General features: G+C 59.6%; 2 protein-coding genes across 2 annotated transcripts; both read right to left on the reverse strand.

The window, feature by feature from the left end:
- On the reverse strand, positions 1–11,283 carry PNKP (polynucleotide kinase 3'-phosphatase). The gene is made up of 16 exons (XM_077789832.1): positions 11,166–11,283; positions 10,001–10,047; positions 8,633–8,905; positions 7,873–7,952; positions 7,727–7,784; positions 7,027–7,134; positions 6,841–6,912; positions 6,401–6,449; positions 5,871–5,941; positions 4,332–4,424; positions 3,588–3,678; positions 1,839–1,900; positions 1,023–1,132; positions 835–922; positions 673–734; positions 1–175 (listed from the first exon to the last, which is right to left on the reverse strand). The coding sequence occupies exons 1-16, from the start codon at positions 11,281–11,283 to the stop codon at positions 46–48; spliced, it is 1,512 nt and encodes a 503-aa protein (XP_077645958.1). The 3' UTR covers positions 1–45.
- A 2,154-nt stretch (positions 11,284–13,437) lies between these two features.
- Positions 13,438–17,194, reverse strand: KCNA7 (potassium voltage-gated channel subfamily A member 7). The gene is made up of 2 exons (XM_021549781.1): positions 16,570–17,194; positions 13,438–14,212 (listed from the first exon to the last, which is right to left on the reverse strand). Exons 1-2 carry the CDS (start codon positions 17,151–17,153, stop codon positions 13,438–13,440), a joined length of 1,359 nt encoding a protein of 452 aa, XP_021405456.1. The 5' UTR covers positions 17,154–17,194.
- Between the last annotated feature and the right edge of the window lie 939 nt (positions 17,195–18,133).

The following is an 18,133-nucleotide window of genomic DNA, read 5'->3' on the forward strand; positions in this document are numbered from 1 at the left end:
TTAGGGGAGGAGCAGTGCCTTTATTTGGGGGTTCAGTGGGGGTCTTCATCCATCGCTGAACTGGAAGAAGAGGCGCCTTCGTTGGGGGTCTGGGGGGTCCCCAAAATGGGGCACAAAGGGGATCTGGAGAATTTGGGAGAAGCCTTCGGAGAGGTCGGGAGCCACAAATTGTTTCCTAAAGGGGAGGAAATGGGGGAAAATCACCTGGATTTGGGTAAAGTGGGAGGAGCAACAGCTCCAGATGGGGGAAAATGCAGCAAAAATGGGACAAATCCACCCAAGATAGGAGAAAAAAGGGGAGAAAGAGGAAAAGGTAAAAGCGCATCCAAAATGAGAAAGAATAGAATAGGGGAGAACCCCCAATACTGGGAAAAAGGCAAAAATAGGGAAAATGGAACAAAAATGAGTAATGGGGCTAAATAATGGGGAAAAAAGCAAAAAAACCCAAACCAGCCCCAAATTCCCCCCACCCCCCCAAAGCCTCTCTAAATCATCCCTACAGAGCTCCCAAAACACTTCAGATGCCCCAAAATTCCTCTCAGATCTCCCAAATCCCCTCCAGATCTTTCCCCAGGGATCCCCAAAACGCTTCAGTTCCCCCAAAATTCTCCCTGGGTCCCCCCAGACACACCCAAATCACTCCAGACCCCCCCAAACCCAGTCCCCTCTCACTTGTAGCTGAACAGAACAGCGTCAGTGACGGGGACGTGGCCACTCTGCGTCATATCCCGGAACTATTTTGGGGTGAAAACCCAAAGAAAAGGGTTCAGGGAGTGCTGAGGGTTCATCCTCACCCTCGGGAGGAGGATCAGGACCCCCTCAGCCCCTCCTCACCCTGCAGTTGTGCCGCGCCAGCTCCAGGCTCGCCGTGAACTGGAGGCACCGACACGGCACCGCAGCCTCCCGGGCGCAGGACACGAACCTGGGGGAGCAGGGCGGGTCAGGGGGGTGCCCAAAACCCCAGGAAGTGTCCCAGTGCCCTCCCAGTGCCATCCCAGTGCCATCCCAGTGCCCAGACTGGCCTTTGCCGCGATTCAGGGTCAGGGTTGGTGTTGTCGACGACGACGGCGCGGCCCCGAGCCAGGGCGGCCGAGCAGGCAGAGACACAGCGCTGCCACGAGCCCAGAGTGTCCTGGGGATGACCAGTGGTGACACTGAGGTCACTCTGGGCTCAAGGCACAGACACAGCGCTGCCACGAGCCCAGTGTGTCCTGGGGGTGACACTGAGGTCACTCTGGGCTCCAGGCACAGACACAGCATGGCCACGAGCCCAGCGTGTCCTGGGGATGACCAGTGGTGACACTGAGGTCACTCTGGGCTCAAGGCACAGACACAGCGTGGCCACGAGCCCAGCGTGTCCTGAGGGTGACCAGTGGTGACACTGAGGTCACTCTGGGCTCAAGGCACAGACACAGCATGGCCACGAGCCCAGCGTGTCCTGAGGGTAACCAGTGGTGACACTGAGGTCACTCTGGGCTCAAGGCACAGACACAGCGCTGCCACAAGCCCAGCGTGTCCTGAGGGTGACACTGAGGTCACTCTGGGCTCAGCAGGCACAGACACAGCGCTGCCACGAGCCCAGCATGTCCTGGGGATGACACTGAGGTCACTCTGGGCTCAAGGCACAGACACAGCGCTGCCACGAGCCCAGAGTGTCCTGGGGATGACCAGTGGTGACACTGAGGTCACTCTGGGCTCAAGGCACAGACACAGCATGGCCACGAGCCCAGCGTGTCCTGGGGATGACCAGGGGTGACAGTGAGGTCACTCTGGGCTCAAGGCACAGACACAGCGTGGCCACGAGCCCAACACGTCCTGGAGATCACACAATAACTCACCCTGTTCACATATTCATATCCAGCCGGGATCAGGTGCCGCTTCACGAAAGTGGATTTGCCGGCTGAGAGGAAAAATTTTTCCTTTTTCCTCTCACATTTCCCACAGTTTCCAACCCTTGTTTCCCCTCTCATGTTTCCCCTTCTACCCTCTCACATTTCCCATCTTTTTTTCTCCCCTCACATTTCCTGCCTTTTTCCCCCCTCACGTTTCCCGCTGTTTCTCCCCTCACGTTTCCCGCTCTTTTTCCCCTCACGTTTCCCGCTCTTTTTCCCTCACGTTTCCCGCTCTTTTTTCCCTCACGTTTCCCGCTCTTTTTTCCCCCTCACGTTTCCCGCTCTTTTTCCCTCACGTTTCCCGCTCTTTTTCCCTCACGTTTCCCGCTCTTTTTCCCCTCACGTTTCCCGCTCTTTTTCCCCTCACGTTTCCCGCTCTTTTTTCCCCCTCACGTTTCCCGCTCTTTTTTCCCTCACGTTTCCCACTCTTTTTTCCCCCTCACGTTTCCTGCCCTTTTCTTCCCTCACATTTCCCATTTTTTTCCCCTCATGTTTCCTGTCCTTTTCTCCCCTCACTTTTTCCATCCTTTTCTCCCCTCACTTTTCCCGCTCTTTTCTCCCCTCACATTTCCCATTCTTTTTCCCCCTCACTTTTCCTGTCCTTTTCTCCCATTTCCTGCCCTTTTCTCCCTCACGTTTCCCACTCTTTTTTCCCCCCATGTTTCCTGTCCTTTTCTCCCCTCATGTTTCCCACTCTTTTTATCCCTCACATTTCCTGCTCTTTTCTCCCCCGTCACATTTTCCACTCTTCTCCCCTCACATTTCTCATTCTTTTTCCCCCCTCACATTTTCTATCCTTTTCTCCCCTCACTGTTCCCACCATTTTCTCCCTTCACAGTTCCCGCTCTTTTCTCCCCACACACTTCCCACCCTTTTGCCCTTCATGTTTCCCGCCATTTTCCTTCCTCTTTTTGCCCATTAGGGTTCGGAACCAGAGCTGACTCAGCGGCCGTGCAGGGCTCAGCAGCCAGTGCAGCGGTCAGTGCAGTGGTCAGTGCAGCGGTCAGTGGTTGGTGCAGCAGTCAGTGCAGTGGTCAGTGTAGTGGTGAGTTCAGTGGTCAGTGCAGTGGTCAGTGCAGTGGTCAGCAGCCAGTGCAGCGATCAGTGGTCAGTGCAGCAGCCAGTGCAGCGGTCAGTGCAGTGGTCAGCAGCCAGTGCAGTGGTCAGTGCAGCGGTCAGTGGCCGTGCAGGGCTCAGTGGCCGGCGCAGTGGTCAGTGCAGTGGTCAGTGCAGCAGTCAGTGCAGCGGTCAATGCAGCAGTCAGTGGCTGTGCAAGGCTCAGTGGCCAGTGCAGCGGTCAGTGCAGCGGTCAGTGGCTGTGCAAGGCTCAGTGGTCAGTGCAGCGGTCAGTGCAGCGGTCAGTGGCTGTGCAAGGCTCAGTGGCCAGTGCAGCGGTCAGTGCAGTGGTCAGTGCAGCAGTCAGTGCAGCGGTCAATGCAGCGGTCAGTGGCTGTGCAAGGCTCAGTGGCCAGTGCAGTGGTCAGTGCAGCGGTCAGTGGCTGTGCAAGGCTCAGTGGCCAGTGCAGCAGTCAGTGCAGCGGTCAGTGCAGCGGTCAGCAGCCGGCGCAGTGGTCAGTGCAGTGGTCAATGCAGCAGTCAGTGGCTGTGCAAGGCTCAGTGCCCAGTGCAGCGGTCAGTGCAGCGGTCAGTGCAGCGGTCAGCAGCCGTGCAGGGCTCAGCTCAGTGGTCACTCACCGCCAGGGAAGCCGACGGTCAGCAGCACCTCCGGGCTGTCCGACACCAGCTCGGCCTCGGGCAGCTCCTGGGGAGCTTTGTCCAGGTCACGCTGCGGACAAAGGTCAAAGGTCAGGATTGGGGACAGGCTCGGGGGCTGCTCTTGGGGTCAGTGGTCATTTATGGGGTCACTGGTCATTTTTGGGGTCAGTGATCATTTATGGGGTCAGCGTTATTTATGGGGTCAGTGGTCATTTGGGGTCAACGGTCATTTTTGGGGTCAATGGTCATTTTTGGGGTCAGTGGTCATTTTTGGGGTCAGTGTTATTTATGGTGTCAGTGGTCATTTTATGGGGTCAGTGGTCATTTTTGGGGTCAGTGTTATTTATGGTGTCAGTGGTCATTTTATGGGGTCAGTGGTCATTTTTGGGGTCAGTGTTATTTATGGTGTCAGTGGTCATTTTATGGGGTCAGTGGTCATTTTTGGGGTCAGTGTTATTTATGGTGTCAGTGGTCATTTTATGGGGTCAGTGGTCATTTATGGGGTCAGTATTATTTACGGGGTCAGTGGTCATTTATGGGGTCAGTATTATTTATGGGGTCAATGGTCATTTATGGGGTCAGCGATCATTTGGGGTCAGTGGTCATTTTTCAGGTCAGTAGTCATTTATGGGGTCAGTGTTATTAATGGTGTCAGTGGTCATTTTTGGGGTCAGCAGTCATTTTTGGGGTCAGTGGTCATTTTTGGGGTCAGCGGTCACTCACGGGGTCGAAGGCCGGGAGGTCAAAGGGTGCTGGGGCCCAGCCCAGGAACTTTTCCTCAGGAGTCAGGAAGCGCAGCCCCGCGTTGAGAGCAAACTGGGAACACTGGGATCAACTGGGGGAACTGGGGGGCAAATGGGAGGGACTGGGGGTTGAACTGGGAACACTGGGATCAACTGGGGGGGTGAACTGGGAACACTGGGATCAACTGGGGGAACTGGGGGGAAAATGGGAGGGACTGGGGGTTGAACTGGGGGCACTGGGGGCAACTGGGGGGGTGAACTGGGAACACTGGGATTAACTGGGGAGGTGAACTGGGAAACACTGGGATCAACTGGTGGGCAAATGGGAGGGACTGGGATCAACTGGGGGAACTGGGGGGCAAACGGGAGGGACTGGGGGGGTGAACTGGGAACACTGGGATCAACTGGGGGGCAAATGGGAGGGACTGGGGGGGTGAACTGGGGGAACTGGAGGGCAAAAGGAAGGGACTGGGGGGGTGAACTGGGGGCAACTGGGGACACTGGGGTCAACTGGGGGAACTGGGGGGTGACTGGGGGGGTGAACTGGGAACACTGGGATCAACTGGGTAAACTGGGGGGTGACTGGGGGGGTGAACTGGGAACACTGGGATCAACTGGGGGAACTGGAGGGCAAATGGGAGGGACTGGGGGGGTGAACTGGGAACACTGGGATCAACTGGGGGAACTGGAGGGCAAATGGGAGGGACTGGGGGGGTGAACTGGGAACACTGGGATCAACTGGGGGAACTGGAGGGCAAATGGGAGGGACTGGGGGGGTGAACTGGGAACACTGGGATCAACTGGGGGAACTGGAGGGCAAATGGGAGGGACTGGGGGGGTGAACTGGGAACACTGGGATCAACTGGGGGAACTGGAGGGCAAATGGGAGGGACTGGGGGGGTGAACTGGGGGCAACTGGGGACACTGGGGTCAACTGGGGGAACTGGGGGGTGACTGGGGGAGTGAACTGGGGGCACTGGGATCAACTGGGGGGCAAATGGGAGGGACTGGTGGGGATGAACTGGGGGCAACTGGGAGGGACTGGGGGGACACAGAAGAGCCCAGGGTCATGAACTGGGGGTACTGAGAGGGGCACAGGGTGGAGCTGTCAGGGATTTGGGGGTGTCAGGGGGGATTTGGGGGTGTCAGGGGGGATTTGGGGGTGTCAGGGGGGATTTGGGGGTGCCAGGGAGGATTTGGGGGTGTCAGGGGGGATTTGGGGGTGCCTGGTGGGATTTGGGGGTGTCAGGGGGGATTTGGGGGTGCCAGGGGGGATTTGGGGGTGCCTGGTGGGATTTGGGGGTGTCAGGGGGGATTTGGGGGTGCCTGGTGGGATTTGGGGGTGTCAGGGGGGATTTGGGGTGCAGGGGGGGATTTGGGGGTGTCAGGGGGGATTTGGGGATGCCTGGTGGGATTTGGGGGTGCCGGGGGGGATTTGGGGGTTCCGGGGGGACGCCACGGGATTCTGGAGGGTCCCGGGGAGTTTGGGGGGGTCCCCAGGCAGGTTTTGGGGTCCCACCAAGCGGTCGCTGCAGGAGAAATCCTTTTTCTTCCGCCCCGGGGCCCAGTTCGGGGGGCGTCCGGCAGCATCTGGGGGGGAAATGAGAGGTTGGGGAGGTGCTGGGACCCCAAAAATGCACCCAGGACCCCAAAATTGCACCCAGAACCCCAACACCCCTCCCTGAACCCCCAAATGCCCCAAGGACCCCCCAAAATACACCCAGAAACCCCCCTCCCCCCACCCAGTGCCCCATCTGAGCATCCCAATGCCACTGTAGTGTCCCCAAAACTCCCCAGGACCCCCAAAACTTCCCCAAAACCCCCCAGGACCCCCAAAACATCCCCAAAACTCCCCAGGACCCCCAAAACTTCCCCAAAATTCCCCCAGGACCCCCAAAACTCCCCCAAAATTCTCCCAGGACCCCCAAAACATCCCCAAAACCCCCAAGAACCCCCAAAACTTCCTCAAAATTCCCCCAGGACCCCCAAAATTTCCCCAGGCCCCCCAAAACTTCCCCAAATTTCCCCCAGGACCCCTCACGTGCTCACCCCCCACGTAGAAGCTGTCGGGCACCGACACCGTCACGTCCCCGTTCACCTGCGGGACCCAAACCAGTGAGCCCAGTTCACACCAGTTCACACCAGTTCACACCAGTGACCCCTCTGACCCCCCCACAACAGCTCCCAGTGCCCCCTCCTCAATTCCCAACAACCTCCCAGTAACTCCCAGTCCTCCCAACACCCTCCCAGTCCCTCCCAGTGCCCCCCCAGCACCCTCCCAGTCCCCTCCAAGTGTCCCCCAGTTCCTCCCAGTCCCCTCCCAGCACCCTCCCAGTCCCTCCCAGTCCCCTCCCAGTCCCCTCCCAGTTCCTCCCAGTCCTCCCAACACCCTCCCAGTCCCCTCCCAGTCCCCTCCCAGCACCCTCCCAGCACCCTCCCAGTCCCTCCCAGTCCCCTCCCAGTCCCCTCCCAGTCTCTCCCAGTCCCACCTTCTCACACAGGTGGTCCCACATTCCCAGCACTGGTTTCCTGTAAATCCCCGGCCCCGTGGCCACCAACACCTGAATTGAGGTTGGGGGGAGCATCAAACACCTCAGGGAGGGAACTCTGGACCCTCGAGGGGGGATCCCCGAGTTTGGGGAGGGGTCCCAGGGGGGTTTGGGGGTCCCCCAGACCTGCAGGGGCACCCCGAGCTGCTGCGACACCGCCTCCACCTTGGCCTGGAACAGCTCCGGGCGCAGGCGGCCCCGGGAGATGCCCAGCTGGTTGGTGAACACCACGAGCTGGGGAGGGGGCAAAAAAATGGGGTTTGGGGGGATTCTGGGGGGGTCTTGAGGGGTTTATGAGGGTCTGAGGGGGACTTTAGGGGGGTTGGAGGAGCCTCTGAGGGGTTTGGGGGGGCTTTGGGGGCTCAGTGGGGTCTTGGGGAGGAACCTGGGGGGGTTTTAGGGGGTTTGGAGGAGCCCCTGAGAGATTTGGGGGGGCTTTGGGGGCTCAGTGGGGTCTTGGGGAGGAACCTGGGGGGGCTTTAGGGGGTCTGGAGGGGTGTGGGGGCTCTTGCGGGGGCTTTAGGAGCTCAGGGGGTCTTGGGGAAGAACCTGGGGGGTCTTTAGGGGGGTCTGGAGGAGCCCTGAGGGGTTTGGGGGGGCTTTGGGGGGTCAGTGGGGTCCTGGAGAGGAACCTGAGGGGTCCCCAAGACGTCTGGGGGGGCTTTAGGGGGCTCTGGAGGGGTTTGGAGGAGCCCTGAGGGGTTTGGGGGGGCTTTGGGGGCTCAAGGGGGTCTTGTGGGATTTGGGGCGGGGGTCTTAAAGGGTTTGGGGTGTCCTGAAGTGATTTGGGGTCCCAGGGTGTGGAATTTTGGGGAGGGGGTCTCACCTTGTACCCCTCATCCTGCAGCTGTTGCAGCTTCTTGGGGATCTGAGGATACAAAATCCTGTGGGAGCGGGGAAAAATAGAAATAAAAAGCGAGTGGGACCCCAAAAACATCCCCAAGACCCCCCCAAAAAACGCCCCCCGCTCACCTCCAGTCGTCGGGGCTGGTGGGAAACACCTTCCCCGAGCGGGTGGTGATGAGGGTCCCGTCCAGGTCGAACCCCGCAATCTGGGGGGGTCCCCAAAAAACAGGAGGGGTCAGGGACAGTGGGGACTCCCCCGGGAACCCCAAATCCCAACCCAGACCCCCCCCCCCCAGGAATTCTGGGGGGTTTTCACCCACTTGAAGGGGTTGTTTGGGGGTTTTTGTGAGGGAAAAAGGGGTGCTTTGAGATTTGGGGGGGCTGAGGGGTCCTGGGAGGGGATTTGGGGGGATCTGAGGGGTCCTGGGAGGGGATTTGGGGGGTCTGAGAATGTTTGAGGGGTCCTGGGATGGGATTTGAGGGGTCTGAGTGCATTGAGGGATCTTGGGGTGGGATTTGGGGGGGTCTGAGGGGTCCTGGGAGGGGAATTGGGGGGTCTGAGTGCATTGAGTGGTCTTGGGGTGGGATTTGGGGGGGTCTGAGTAATCCTGGGGTGGGATTTGGGGGGGTCTGAGGGGTCTTGTGGTGGGATCTGGGGAGTCTGAGGGGTTCTGGGGTGGGATTTGGGGGCTCTGAGGTGTCTGGAGTGCGATTTGGGGAGATTTTGGGGGGCTCAGGGGTTTGTGGGCTGAAGTTTGGGGAGCCCCATGGGGGTTGGGGGTTTGAGGGGGGAATTTGGGGGGGTCTCTGAAATGGGGAGGGGGGGGGGGGCTGGGCACAGGACCCCCAAATCCCTCCCCCCAAAATCCCCCCCCCCCGCCCGTACCTTCGTGCTGGGCCGGAGCCCTGAGGGGGTGAAGATGAGGAGGGGTCCCAGTTTCTGCCACCCCCCCCGGGAGGGGCTTTGGGGGTCTCTGCGGGCCGGGGGGGGCTCCTCGGGGGGGCTGGCGGGGCGTTTTTTGGGGTGGGGGGTCCCCTCGAAGTGCAGCACCAGGGGGTACCTCCCGTTCACCAGCAGCAGCGTCTGCCCGGGGGCGAGGGTCCCGCAGCCCCCCCGGCCCAGCACCGAGCCCCCCACCGAGCTGGGGTTCACCCCACGCTGGGGAGGGAAGGGTTAAAGACCACTCCCCAAAAAAACCCACCCCAAAATCCCATAAATCCCACCCCAAAAAAAATGGGGTTCACCCCACGCTGGGGAGGGAAGGGTTAAAGACCCCTCCCCAAAAAAACCCACCCCAAAATCCCATAAATCCCACCCAAAAAAACTGGGGTACACCCCGCGCTGGGGAGGGAAGGGTTAAAGACCCCTCCCCAAAAAAACCCACCCCAAAATCCCATAAATCCCACCCAAAACCTGGGGTTCAACCCACACTGGGGAGGAAAGGGTTAAAGACGCCTCCCCAAAAAACCCAGCCCAAAATGAGCCCCAAAATCCCATAAATCCCCCCCACGACCCCCCAAAACCCCTCCAAGCACCCCCCAAATCCCCCCCAGGACCCCCCAAATCCCCCCCAGGACCCCCAAAACCCCTCCCAGGACCCCCCACATTCCCCGCAGGACTCCCCAAATCCCTCCCAGGACCCCCCAAAACTCCTCCAAGCACCCCCAAAACCCCTCTAGGACCCCCCAGATCCCCCCAGGACCCCCCAAAACCCCTTTAAGCACCCCCAAAATCCTACCAAGACCACCCAAAACCCCCCAGGACCCCCCAAAACCCCTCCCAGGACCCCCTAACCCCACCCAGGATCCCCCAATCCCCCCCAGGTCTCCCCAAATCCACCCCAGGACCCCCCAAAACCCTCCCCAGGACCCCCCAAAACCCTCCCCAGGACCCCCCAAATCCCCCCCAGGACCCTCCAAAACCCCCCAGGACCCTCCAAATCCCTCCCAGGACCCCGCAAAACTCCTCCAAGCACCCCCAAAACCCCTCTAGGACCCCCCCAAATCCCCCCAGGACCCCCAAAAACCCCTTTAAGCACCCCCAAAATCCCACTAAGACCACCCAAAAACCCCCAGGACCCCCCAAAACCCCTCCCAGAACCCCCCAAACCCCTCCCAGGACCCCCAAACCCCTCCCAGGACCCCCCAAATCCCCCCCAGGACCCCCCAAATCCCCCCCAGGTCCCCCCAAAACCATCCCCAGGACCCTCCAAAACCCCCCAGGACCCCCCAAATCCCCCCCAGGTGCCCCCACCTGTGTGACCCGGGCCGTGCCCTCGGCGTAGTTGGCCACGATCTCCACTGTGGGGAGGGGGCAGATTTGGGGATCCCCCCTGAGCCCCCCAAAATTCGGGGAGGGGGAACCCACAAAAGTGTCCCCAGAGCCTGGAGGGGGGTTTGGGGGGGATTTGGGGGGTCCTGAAGGTGAAAGTTGGGGGTTCTGAGAATGAAATTTGGGGGTTTTGGGGGTGAATTTGGGGATTCTGGGGGGGGTGAATATTTAGAGGTCCTAGGGGGAAACTTTGGAGGTCTTGGGGGGCAAAATTTGAGGGTCCCAGAACGTTAAATCTGGGGGTTCTGGGGGGCGACTTTGGGGCTTTTGGGGGGTAAAATTTGGGGGTCTTGGGAGTTGAATTTGGGGGTCCTGAGGGGGAAATTTGGGGATTATGGGGTGAAATTTGGGGGTTCTGGGGGTGAAATTTGGGGATCACATGGGCTGCAACTTGAGAGTCTTTGGGAGAAATTTGGGGATCATGGGGGTGAAACTTGGGGGTCCTGGGGTGGAATTTAGGGGTCCCAGAGGGGGAATTTAGGGGTCGTGGGGGGGGGATATTTAGGAGACCTGGGGGGGAAAATTTGGGGGTCTTGGGTGGGAATATTTGGGAGTCCTGGGGGTGAATTTGGGGGTCCCAGAGGGTGAATTTGAGGGTCCTGGGGGGAGAATTTGGGCGGTGAATTTTGGGGTCCTGACGGGGAATTTGTGGCACCTGGGGGGTGAATATTTACAGGTCCTGGGGGAGAATTTGGAAGTGAATTTGAGAGTCCTGAAGGTGAATTTGGGGGTCCTGGGAGGTGAATTCGGAGGTGAATTTGGGGGTCCTGGGGCGGGAATATTTGGGGGTCCTGAGAGTGAATTTGGGGGTCCTGGGGCAGGAAACGTGGGGGTTCTGAGGGTAAATTTGGGAGCCCTGGGGGAGGAATATTTGGGGGTCCTGAGGGTAAATTTGCAGGGTGAATTTGGGGGTCCTGGGAGGTGAATTTGGGGCTCCCGTGGGCAGAGGGCACGGCGGGTCCTGGGAGGGTCCTGAGGGGGTCCCGGGGAGGTTCTGAGGGGGTCCTGAGGGGGTCCCGCTGGCTCTGAGGGGGTCCCGGTTCGGGTTCGGGTCCCGGGAGGTCCCGGGGGGGTTCCCCGCACCCACCCTGCTGCCGGGAGCACTTGCGGTCGGTGACGCCGGTGAGCGGCCCGCGGCCCAGCAGCACGGGCTGCCCGTCGGGCAGCGGCACGGGCCCGGCCAGGCCGCGCAGCTCGGCCCGCATGGCGGCGGCGGCGGGACCCGAACCGGCACCGGGACCCGAACCGGGAGCGGCGCCGGAGCCGCCCCGGCCCCGCCGCCTCCTCCCGGCGCCGTGACGTCACTTCCGCCACGCAGCCCCGCCCCTTTGCTCCGTTCCCGCCTTTTTTTGCCCTTGCACGCTGCAAAGCCACGCCCCTTTGTTCCTAAGACACGCCCCTTTATTTCTAAGCCACGCCCCCTCAGGGCCGCGCCTCTTTTGGCGCCTGCGAGGCGACTTCCGGTGCTGCTACGCCGCCGCTTCCGGTGGGTGGAGTGGCATCGCGCCCCCTGGCGGTGGAGGACTGGGTGGGTCCTCCAAGGGTGGGTGGGAGAATGGGAGGGGACTGGGATGGACTGGGAGGGACTGGGATGGACTGGGAGGGGTTTGAGGGGCACTGGGAGGGGTTTGGGGGTCGCTGGGAGGCACTGGGAGGGGACTGGGAGAGGTTTGGGGGTCACTGGGAAGGACTGGTTTGGACTGGGAGGGGTTTGAGTGGCACTGGGAGGGGTTTGGGGGTCGCTGGGAGGGGACTGGGAGGGGCTGGGAGAGGTCTGGGGGGCACTGGGATGGACTGGGAGGAACTGGGAGGGGTTTGAGGGGTACTGGGAGGGACTGGTTTGGACTGGGAGGGGTTTGGGGGGCACTGGGAGGGACTGGGAGGGGTTTGGGGGCACTGGGAGGGGACTGGGAGGGGCTGGGAGAGGTCTGGGGGGGACTGGGAGGGGTTTGGGGGTCACTGGGAGGGGTTTGAGGGGACTGGGAGAGGTCTGGGGGTCACTGGGAGGGGACTGGTTCGGACTGGAAGAGGCTACCTGGGGGGGTCACCCCTCCCCACCCCAAGCTGGGACCCCAAAATACGAACCTGCTGACTCAGCATGACCCCCCCGTGACCCCCCCGTGACCCCCCCACGACCCCCGCTGTGCCACCAAGTGTCACCTTTATTGCCGGGGTGGGAATGGCGGGGGTCAGCAGGGGTGGCCTCGGTGGCCTCGGTGTCCCCTGTGGGTCCCGAGGTGGCCTCGGTGTCCCCATGGAGCTCTTGTACCCCCCCCCCACCCCCCAGTTTGGCTCTGTTCGCCCCAGTTCATCCCAGTGCCCCCCCCCAGTTCGTTGTGGTGCACCCCCAGTTCATCCCAGTGCACTCCCAGTTCGTCCTGGTGCACTCCCAGTTCATCCCAGGGCTCCCCAGTTTGTTCTGGTGCACCCCCAGTTCATTATGGTGCACTCCCAGTTCATCCCAGTTCATCCCAGCGTGCCCCAGTTTGCCCTGGTGCACTCCCAGTTCATCCAGGTGTGCCCCAGTTTGCTCTGGTGCATTCCCAGTTCATCCCAGTGCCCCCCAGTTCATCCAGGTGCACTCCCAGTTCATCCCAGTGCGCCCCAGTTTGCTCTGGTGCATTCCCAGTTCATCCTGGTGCACTCCCAGTCCATGCTGGTGCATTCCCAGATTGTCACAGTGTCCCCCAGTTTGTTCTGGTGCACTCCCAGTTCATCCTCACTCGTTCCAGTTCATCCAGGTGCACTCCCAGTCCATCCCAGTGCACTCTCAATTCATCCAGGTGCACTCCCAGTCCATCCCAGTCCATCCAGGTGCACTCCCAGTGCCTCCCAGTCCATACTGGTGCACTCCCAGTCCATGCTGGTGCACTCCCAGTGCATCCCAGTCCATCCTGGTGCACCCCAATCCATCCAGGTGCACTCCCAGTCCATCCCAGTCCATCCAGGTGCACTCCCAGTGCCTCCCAGTCCATACTGGTGCACTCCCAGTCCATACTGGTGCACTCCCAGTCCATGCTGGTGCACTCCCAGTGCATCCCAGTCCATCCTGGTGCATCCCAGTCCATCCAGGTGCACTCCCAGTCCATCCCAGTCCATCCAGATGAACTCCCAGTGCCTCCCAGTCCATCCAGGTGCACTTCCAGTTCATTCCAGTTCATCCCAGTGCATTCCAGTCCATCCCAGTCCATCCAGATGCACTCCCAGTGCCTCCCAGTTCATTCAGGTGCACTCCCAGTGCACCCCAGTCCATCCAGGTGCACTCCCAGTCCATCCCAGTCCATCCAGATGCACTCCCAGTGCCTCCCAGTTCCTCCCAGTCCATCCCAGCCCGCCCCCCACCCCGCCGCCCCGCCTTGTCACACCTCGGTCACCAGCCTGCCCCCGGCCCAGCCCTTCTGGCCGCCGGCCTCGCCGTCCACGCCCCAGCCCGGCCCCTGCCCGGCGCCCGCCTTGTCCTCGGCGTCGCCGGCGGGCTCGGGGTGGTGCGGGCAGGGCGCGGCGGGCACCACGGCGCCGCTCTCCTCGCCGCGCAGCTCGCGCCGGTAGAAGTAGGAGAAGTTGGAGACGATGACGGGCACGGGCAGCGAGATGGTCAACACGCCCGCGATGGCGCACAGCGAGCCCACCAGCTTGCCGCCCACCGTCACCGGCGCCATGTCCCCGTAACCCACCGTGGTCATGGTGACCACCGCCCACCAGAACGCCTGCGGGATGGAGGTGAAGGCCGTGGCCGCGTCTTCGGCCTCGGCGAAGTAGACGGCGCTGGAGAAGAGCACGACGCCGATGAGGAGGAAGAAGATGAGCAGGCCCAGCTCCCTCATGCTGGCCTTGAGGGTCTGGCCCAGGATCTGCAGGCCGGTGGAGTGGCGGGACAGTTTGAAGACGCGGAAGACGCGCACCAGGCGGATGACGCGCAGCACGGCCAGCGACATGGCGGGCTGGCCGATGCCGCGCTGCCGCGCCAGCTCGGTGCCCAGCGCGATGAAGTACGGCGCGATGGCCGCCAGGTCGATGAGGTTCATGGCGCTGCGGAAGAAGGCCGCCTTGCTGGGGCTGGCCACCAGCCGCACCAGCAGCTCCAGCGAGAACCAGCAGATGCAGACGGTCTCCACCAGGAAGAAGGGGTCGGTCAGGCCGGAGCGGTGGGGAGGGGGCGTGGGGGTGGTGGTGTTGGTGGGGGTGGGCGAGGGGGGCTGTGGGGAGAGAGGAGAGAGGTGGGGGGTGAGATGGAGGTGGGGGAAACGCCCGAATCCGGCAGCCGGAACCCCAAAGTCAATGCCCAGAATGGGTTAATGGGGGTGGAGACCACCCAAACCCCAGATCCACCACCCAAAATGGGTTAAGGGGGGCTGGAGACCCCCAAAATGGGTTAACAGGGGTTGGAGACCACCCAGATCCCCAGATCCACCACCCAAAATGGGTTAACAGGGGTTGGAGACCACCCAGATCCCCAGATCCACCTCCCAAAATGGGTTAACGGGGGTTGGAGACCACCCAAACCCCAGATCCACCACCCAAAATGGGTTAAGGGGGGCTGGTGACCACCCAAACCCCAGATCCACCACCCAAAATGGGTTAATGGGGGTTGGAGACCACCCAAACCCCAGATCCACCACCTAAAATGGGTTAAGGGGGGCTGGAGACCCCCAAAATGGGTTAACAGGGGTTGGAGACCACCCAGATCCCCAGATCCACCACCCAAAATGGGTTAAGGGGGGCTGGAGACCACCCAAACCCCAGATCCACCTCCCAAAATGGGTTAACGGGGGTTGGAGACCACCCAAACCCCAGATCCACCTCCCAAAATGGGTTAAGGGGGGTTGGAGACCACCCAAACCCTAGATCCACCTCCCAAAATGGGTTAACGGGGGTTGGAGACCACCCAAACCCAGATCCACCTCCCAAAATGGGTTAAGGGGGGCTGGAGACCCCAAAATGGGTTAACGGGGGTTGGAGACCACCCAAACCCCAGATCCACCTCCCAAAATGGGTTAATGGGGGTTGGAGACCACCCAAACCCCAAAGTGACCGCCCAGAGGGGGTTAACAGGAGTTGGAGACCCCAAAAATAGGTTAATGGGGGTTGGAGACCACCCAGACCCCAAAGTGACCACCCACCCACCCACTGTGGGTCAGCGGGGTTGGAGGATGAAGATGAGGATGATGATGAGGATGAGGATGAGGATGAGGAGGATGATGATGATGATGATGATGATGATGATGATGATGATGATGATGATGAAGAGAACGCTGATGAATATGAGGGTGAACACAAGGGTGGTGGCAACAGGGACACTGAAGATGATGAGGATGATGAGGATGATGAGGATGAAGATGGCCATGATGAGGACACTGAAAATGATGAGGATGATGAGGACGGTAACAGTGACACCAAGGACAATGAAGATGAAGGTAGCCATGATGAGGATGATGAAGATGAGGATGAGGATGGTGACAATGACACTGAGGATGATGAGGATGATGAGGATGATGAGGAGGAAGATGTGAAGATGGCCATGATGAGGACACTGAAGATGAGGATGAGGATGGTGACCATGACACTGAGGACGATGAAGATGAGGATGTCCACAATGAGGACACTGAAGATGAGGATGGTGACCATGACACTGGGGATGATGAGGATGATGAGGACGGTGATAATGACATTGAGGATGAGGATGATGAAGATGGTGACCACGACACCGATGATGAGAATGATAAGGATGAGGATGTTGTCAATGACACCAATGATGATGATGATGACGATGATGGTGACAATGACACCAAGGACGATGAAGATGAGGATGTCCACAATGAGGACACTGAAGATGAGGATGATGAAGATGATGTCAGTGACACCGAGGACGATGAGGATGAAGATGATGAAGATGATGACAAGGACCCCGACAATGAGGATGATGAGGATGAGGATGGTGACAATGATGCTGATGAAGAAGATGGTGACAACTGCACCAATGATGAAAATGATGAAGGTGACAATGACACCAACGATGAAGATGATGAAGATGGTGACAATGACACCGACAACGAGAATGATGAGAATGAGGATGGTGACAGTGACACCAATGATGAAGATGGTGACAATGACACCAACGATGAAGATGATGAAGATGGTGACAACGACACCGACAATGAGGATGAAGATGACAATGACAGTGACGATGAAGATGATGAAGATAAAAATGACACTGATGACGAAGTTGATGAGGATGGTGACAACGACACCAACAATGAGAATGATGAAGATAAAAATGACACTGATGATGAAGTTGATGAAGATGGTGACAACACCAATGAGGAATACGATGAGAATGGTGACAATGACACCGACAATAAGGATGATGAAGATGACAATGACACTAATGATGAAGATGCTGAAGATGGTGACAACGACACCGACAACGAGAATGACGAAGATAAAAATGACACTGATGATGAAGTTGATGAAGATGGTGACAACGGCACCAACAACAAGGATGATGAAGACAACCCCGATGACGAACCCGACGCCGCCGACCGCGCCCGCTCGCCCCACTGACCTCTCCCTCGGCGCCGGAGCGGAACTGCGGCAGCGTCTCGAGGCAGAAGACCACGATGGACACCAGGATGACCAGCACGGACAGCAGGGCCACCACCCGCGCGGCCGGCGAGCTCTCGGGGTGCTCGCACAGCAGCCACGCCCGCCGCCTCAACCCTCCACGCGGCAACGCCGGCGGCTCCTCCACCGAGAAGCCTTCGGCCTCGCGCAGCCGCTCCTCCGCCTCGTCGCCCAGCTGGTAGAACCTCAGCTCCTCCAGGAACACGTCCAGGGGCACGTCCGGGGGTCTCCGCAGCCGCCCCCCGGACTGGTAGTAGTAGAGCACGGCCCCGAAGGCGCCGCGGTGGCGGTCGAAGAAGTACTCGCGGCGCTGGGGGTCGAAGAAGCGGCGCCGGCGCCGGGGGTCGCCCAGGAGGGTGTCGGGGAAGCGCCGCAGCGTCCGCACCAAGGTCTCGAAGCGCCGGCCGGCCACGTTGATGGCCACGCGCTCGCAGCAGCCCAGCGGCTCGCCCATGCCCGCGGCGCCCCCGCGACGGGGCACGGGCGGGGCAGAGGGCACCGAGGGCAGCCTGGGGCAGGTGGGGGGCGGCCCCGGCGGTCCTGGGGGTCAGCGGGGGGCGAGAGGGTCAAGGTTCTTCAGCGTCGGGGAAACCCAAAAGTCTTGAGGGATACTGAAGGACTTGAGGTCACAATGGGACCCCAAAGATTTGGGGAACCACGAAAAACTGGAGGTCAAAGATTTGGAGGACTGTGAAAATATTTGGGGTCTACAATGCTGGAGGAACCTCAAGGTTCTTCAGCGTCGGGGGAAACCCAAAAGTCTTGAGGGATACTGAAGTACTTGAGGTCACAATGGGATCCCAAAGATTTGGGGAACCCCAAAAAATTTGAGGTCAAAGATTTGGAGGACCCCAAAAATATTCGGGGTCTACAATGCTGGAGGAACCTCAAGGTTCTTCAGCATTGGGGGAAACCCAAAAGTCTTGAGTGACACTGAAGTATTGGGGGTCACAATGGGACACCAAAGATTTGGAGGACTGTGAAAATATTCGGGGTTTACAATGCTGGAGGAACCTCAAGGTTCTTCAGCGTCGGGGAAACCCAAAAATCTTGAGGGATACTGAAGGACTTGAGGTCACAATGGGACCCCAAAGATTTGGGGAACCCCGAAAAATGTTGGCAAGATTGGAGGTCAAAGATTTGGAGGACCCTGAAAATATTCGGGGTTTACAATGCTGGAGGAAACTCAAGGTTCTTCAGCATTGGGGACACCCCAAAAATCTTGAGTGACACTGAAATATTGGGGGTCACAATGGGACTTTAAAGATTTGGGGAACCCCAAAAATATTTGGGATCTACAATGTTGGAGGACCTCAAACTTCTGGGGGTCCCACACTGGGTCTACAATGTTGGAGGAACCCCAAGGTTCTTCAGCATTCAGAACAACCCAAAAATCTTGAGGGACACTGAAATATTTGGGGCCCAATGGGACCT

Source organism: Lonchura striata, chromosome 38, assembly GCF_046129695.1.
Source record: "Lonchura striata isolate bLonStr1 chromosome 38, bLonStr1.mat, whole genome shotgun sequence".
Taxonomy (NCBI): Eukaryota; Metazoa; Chordata; class Aves; order Passeriformes; family Estrildidae; genus Lonchura; species Lonchura striata.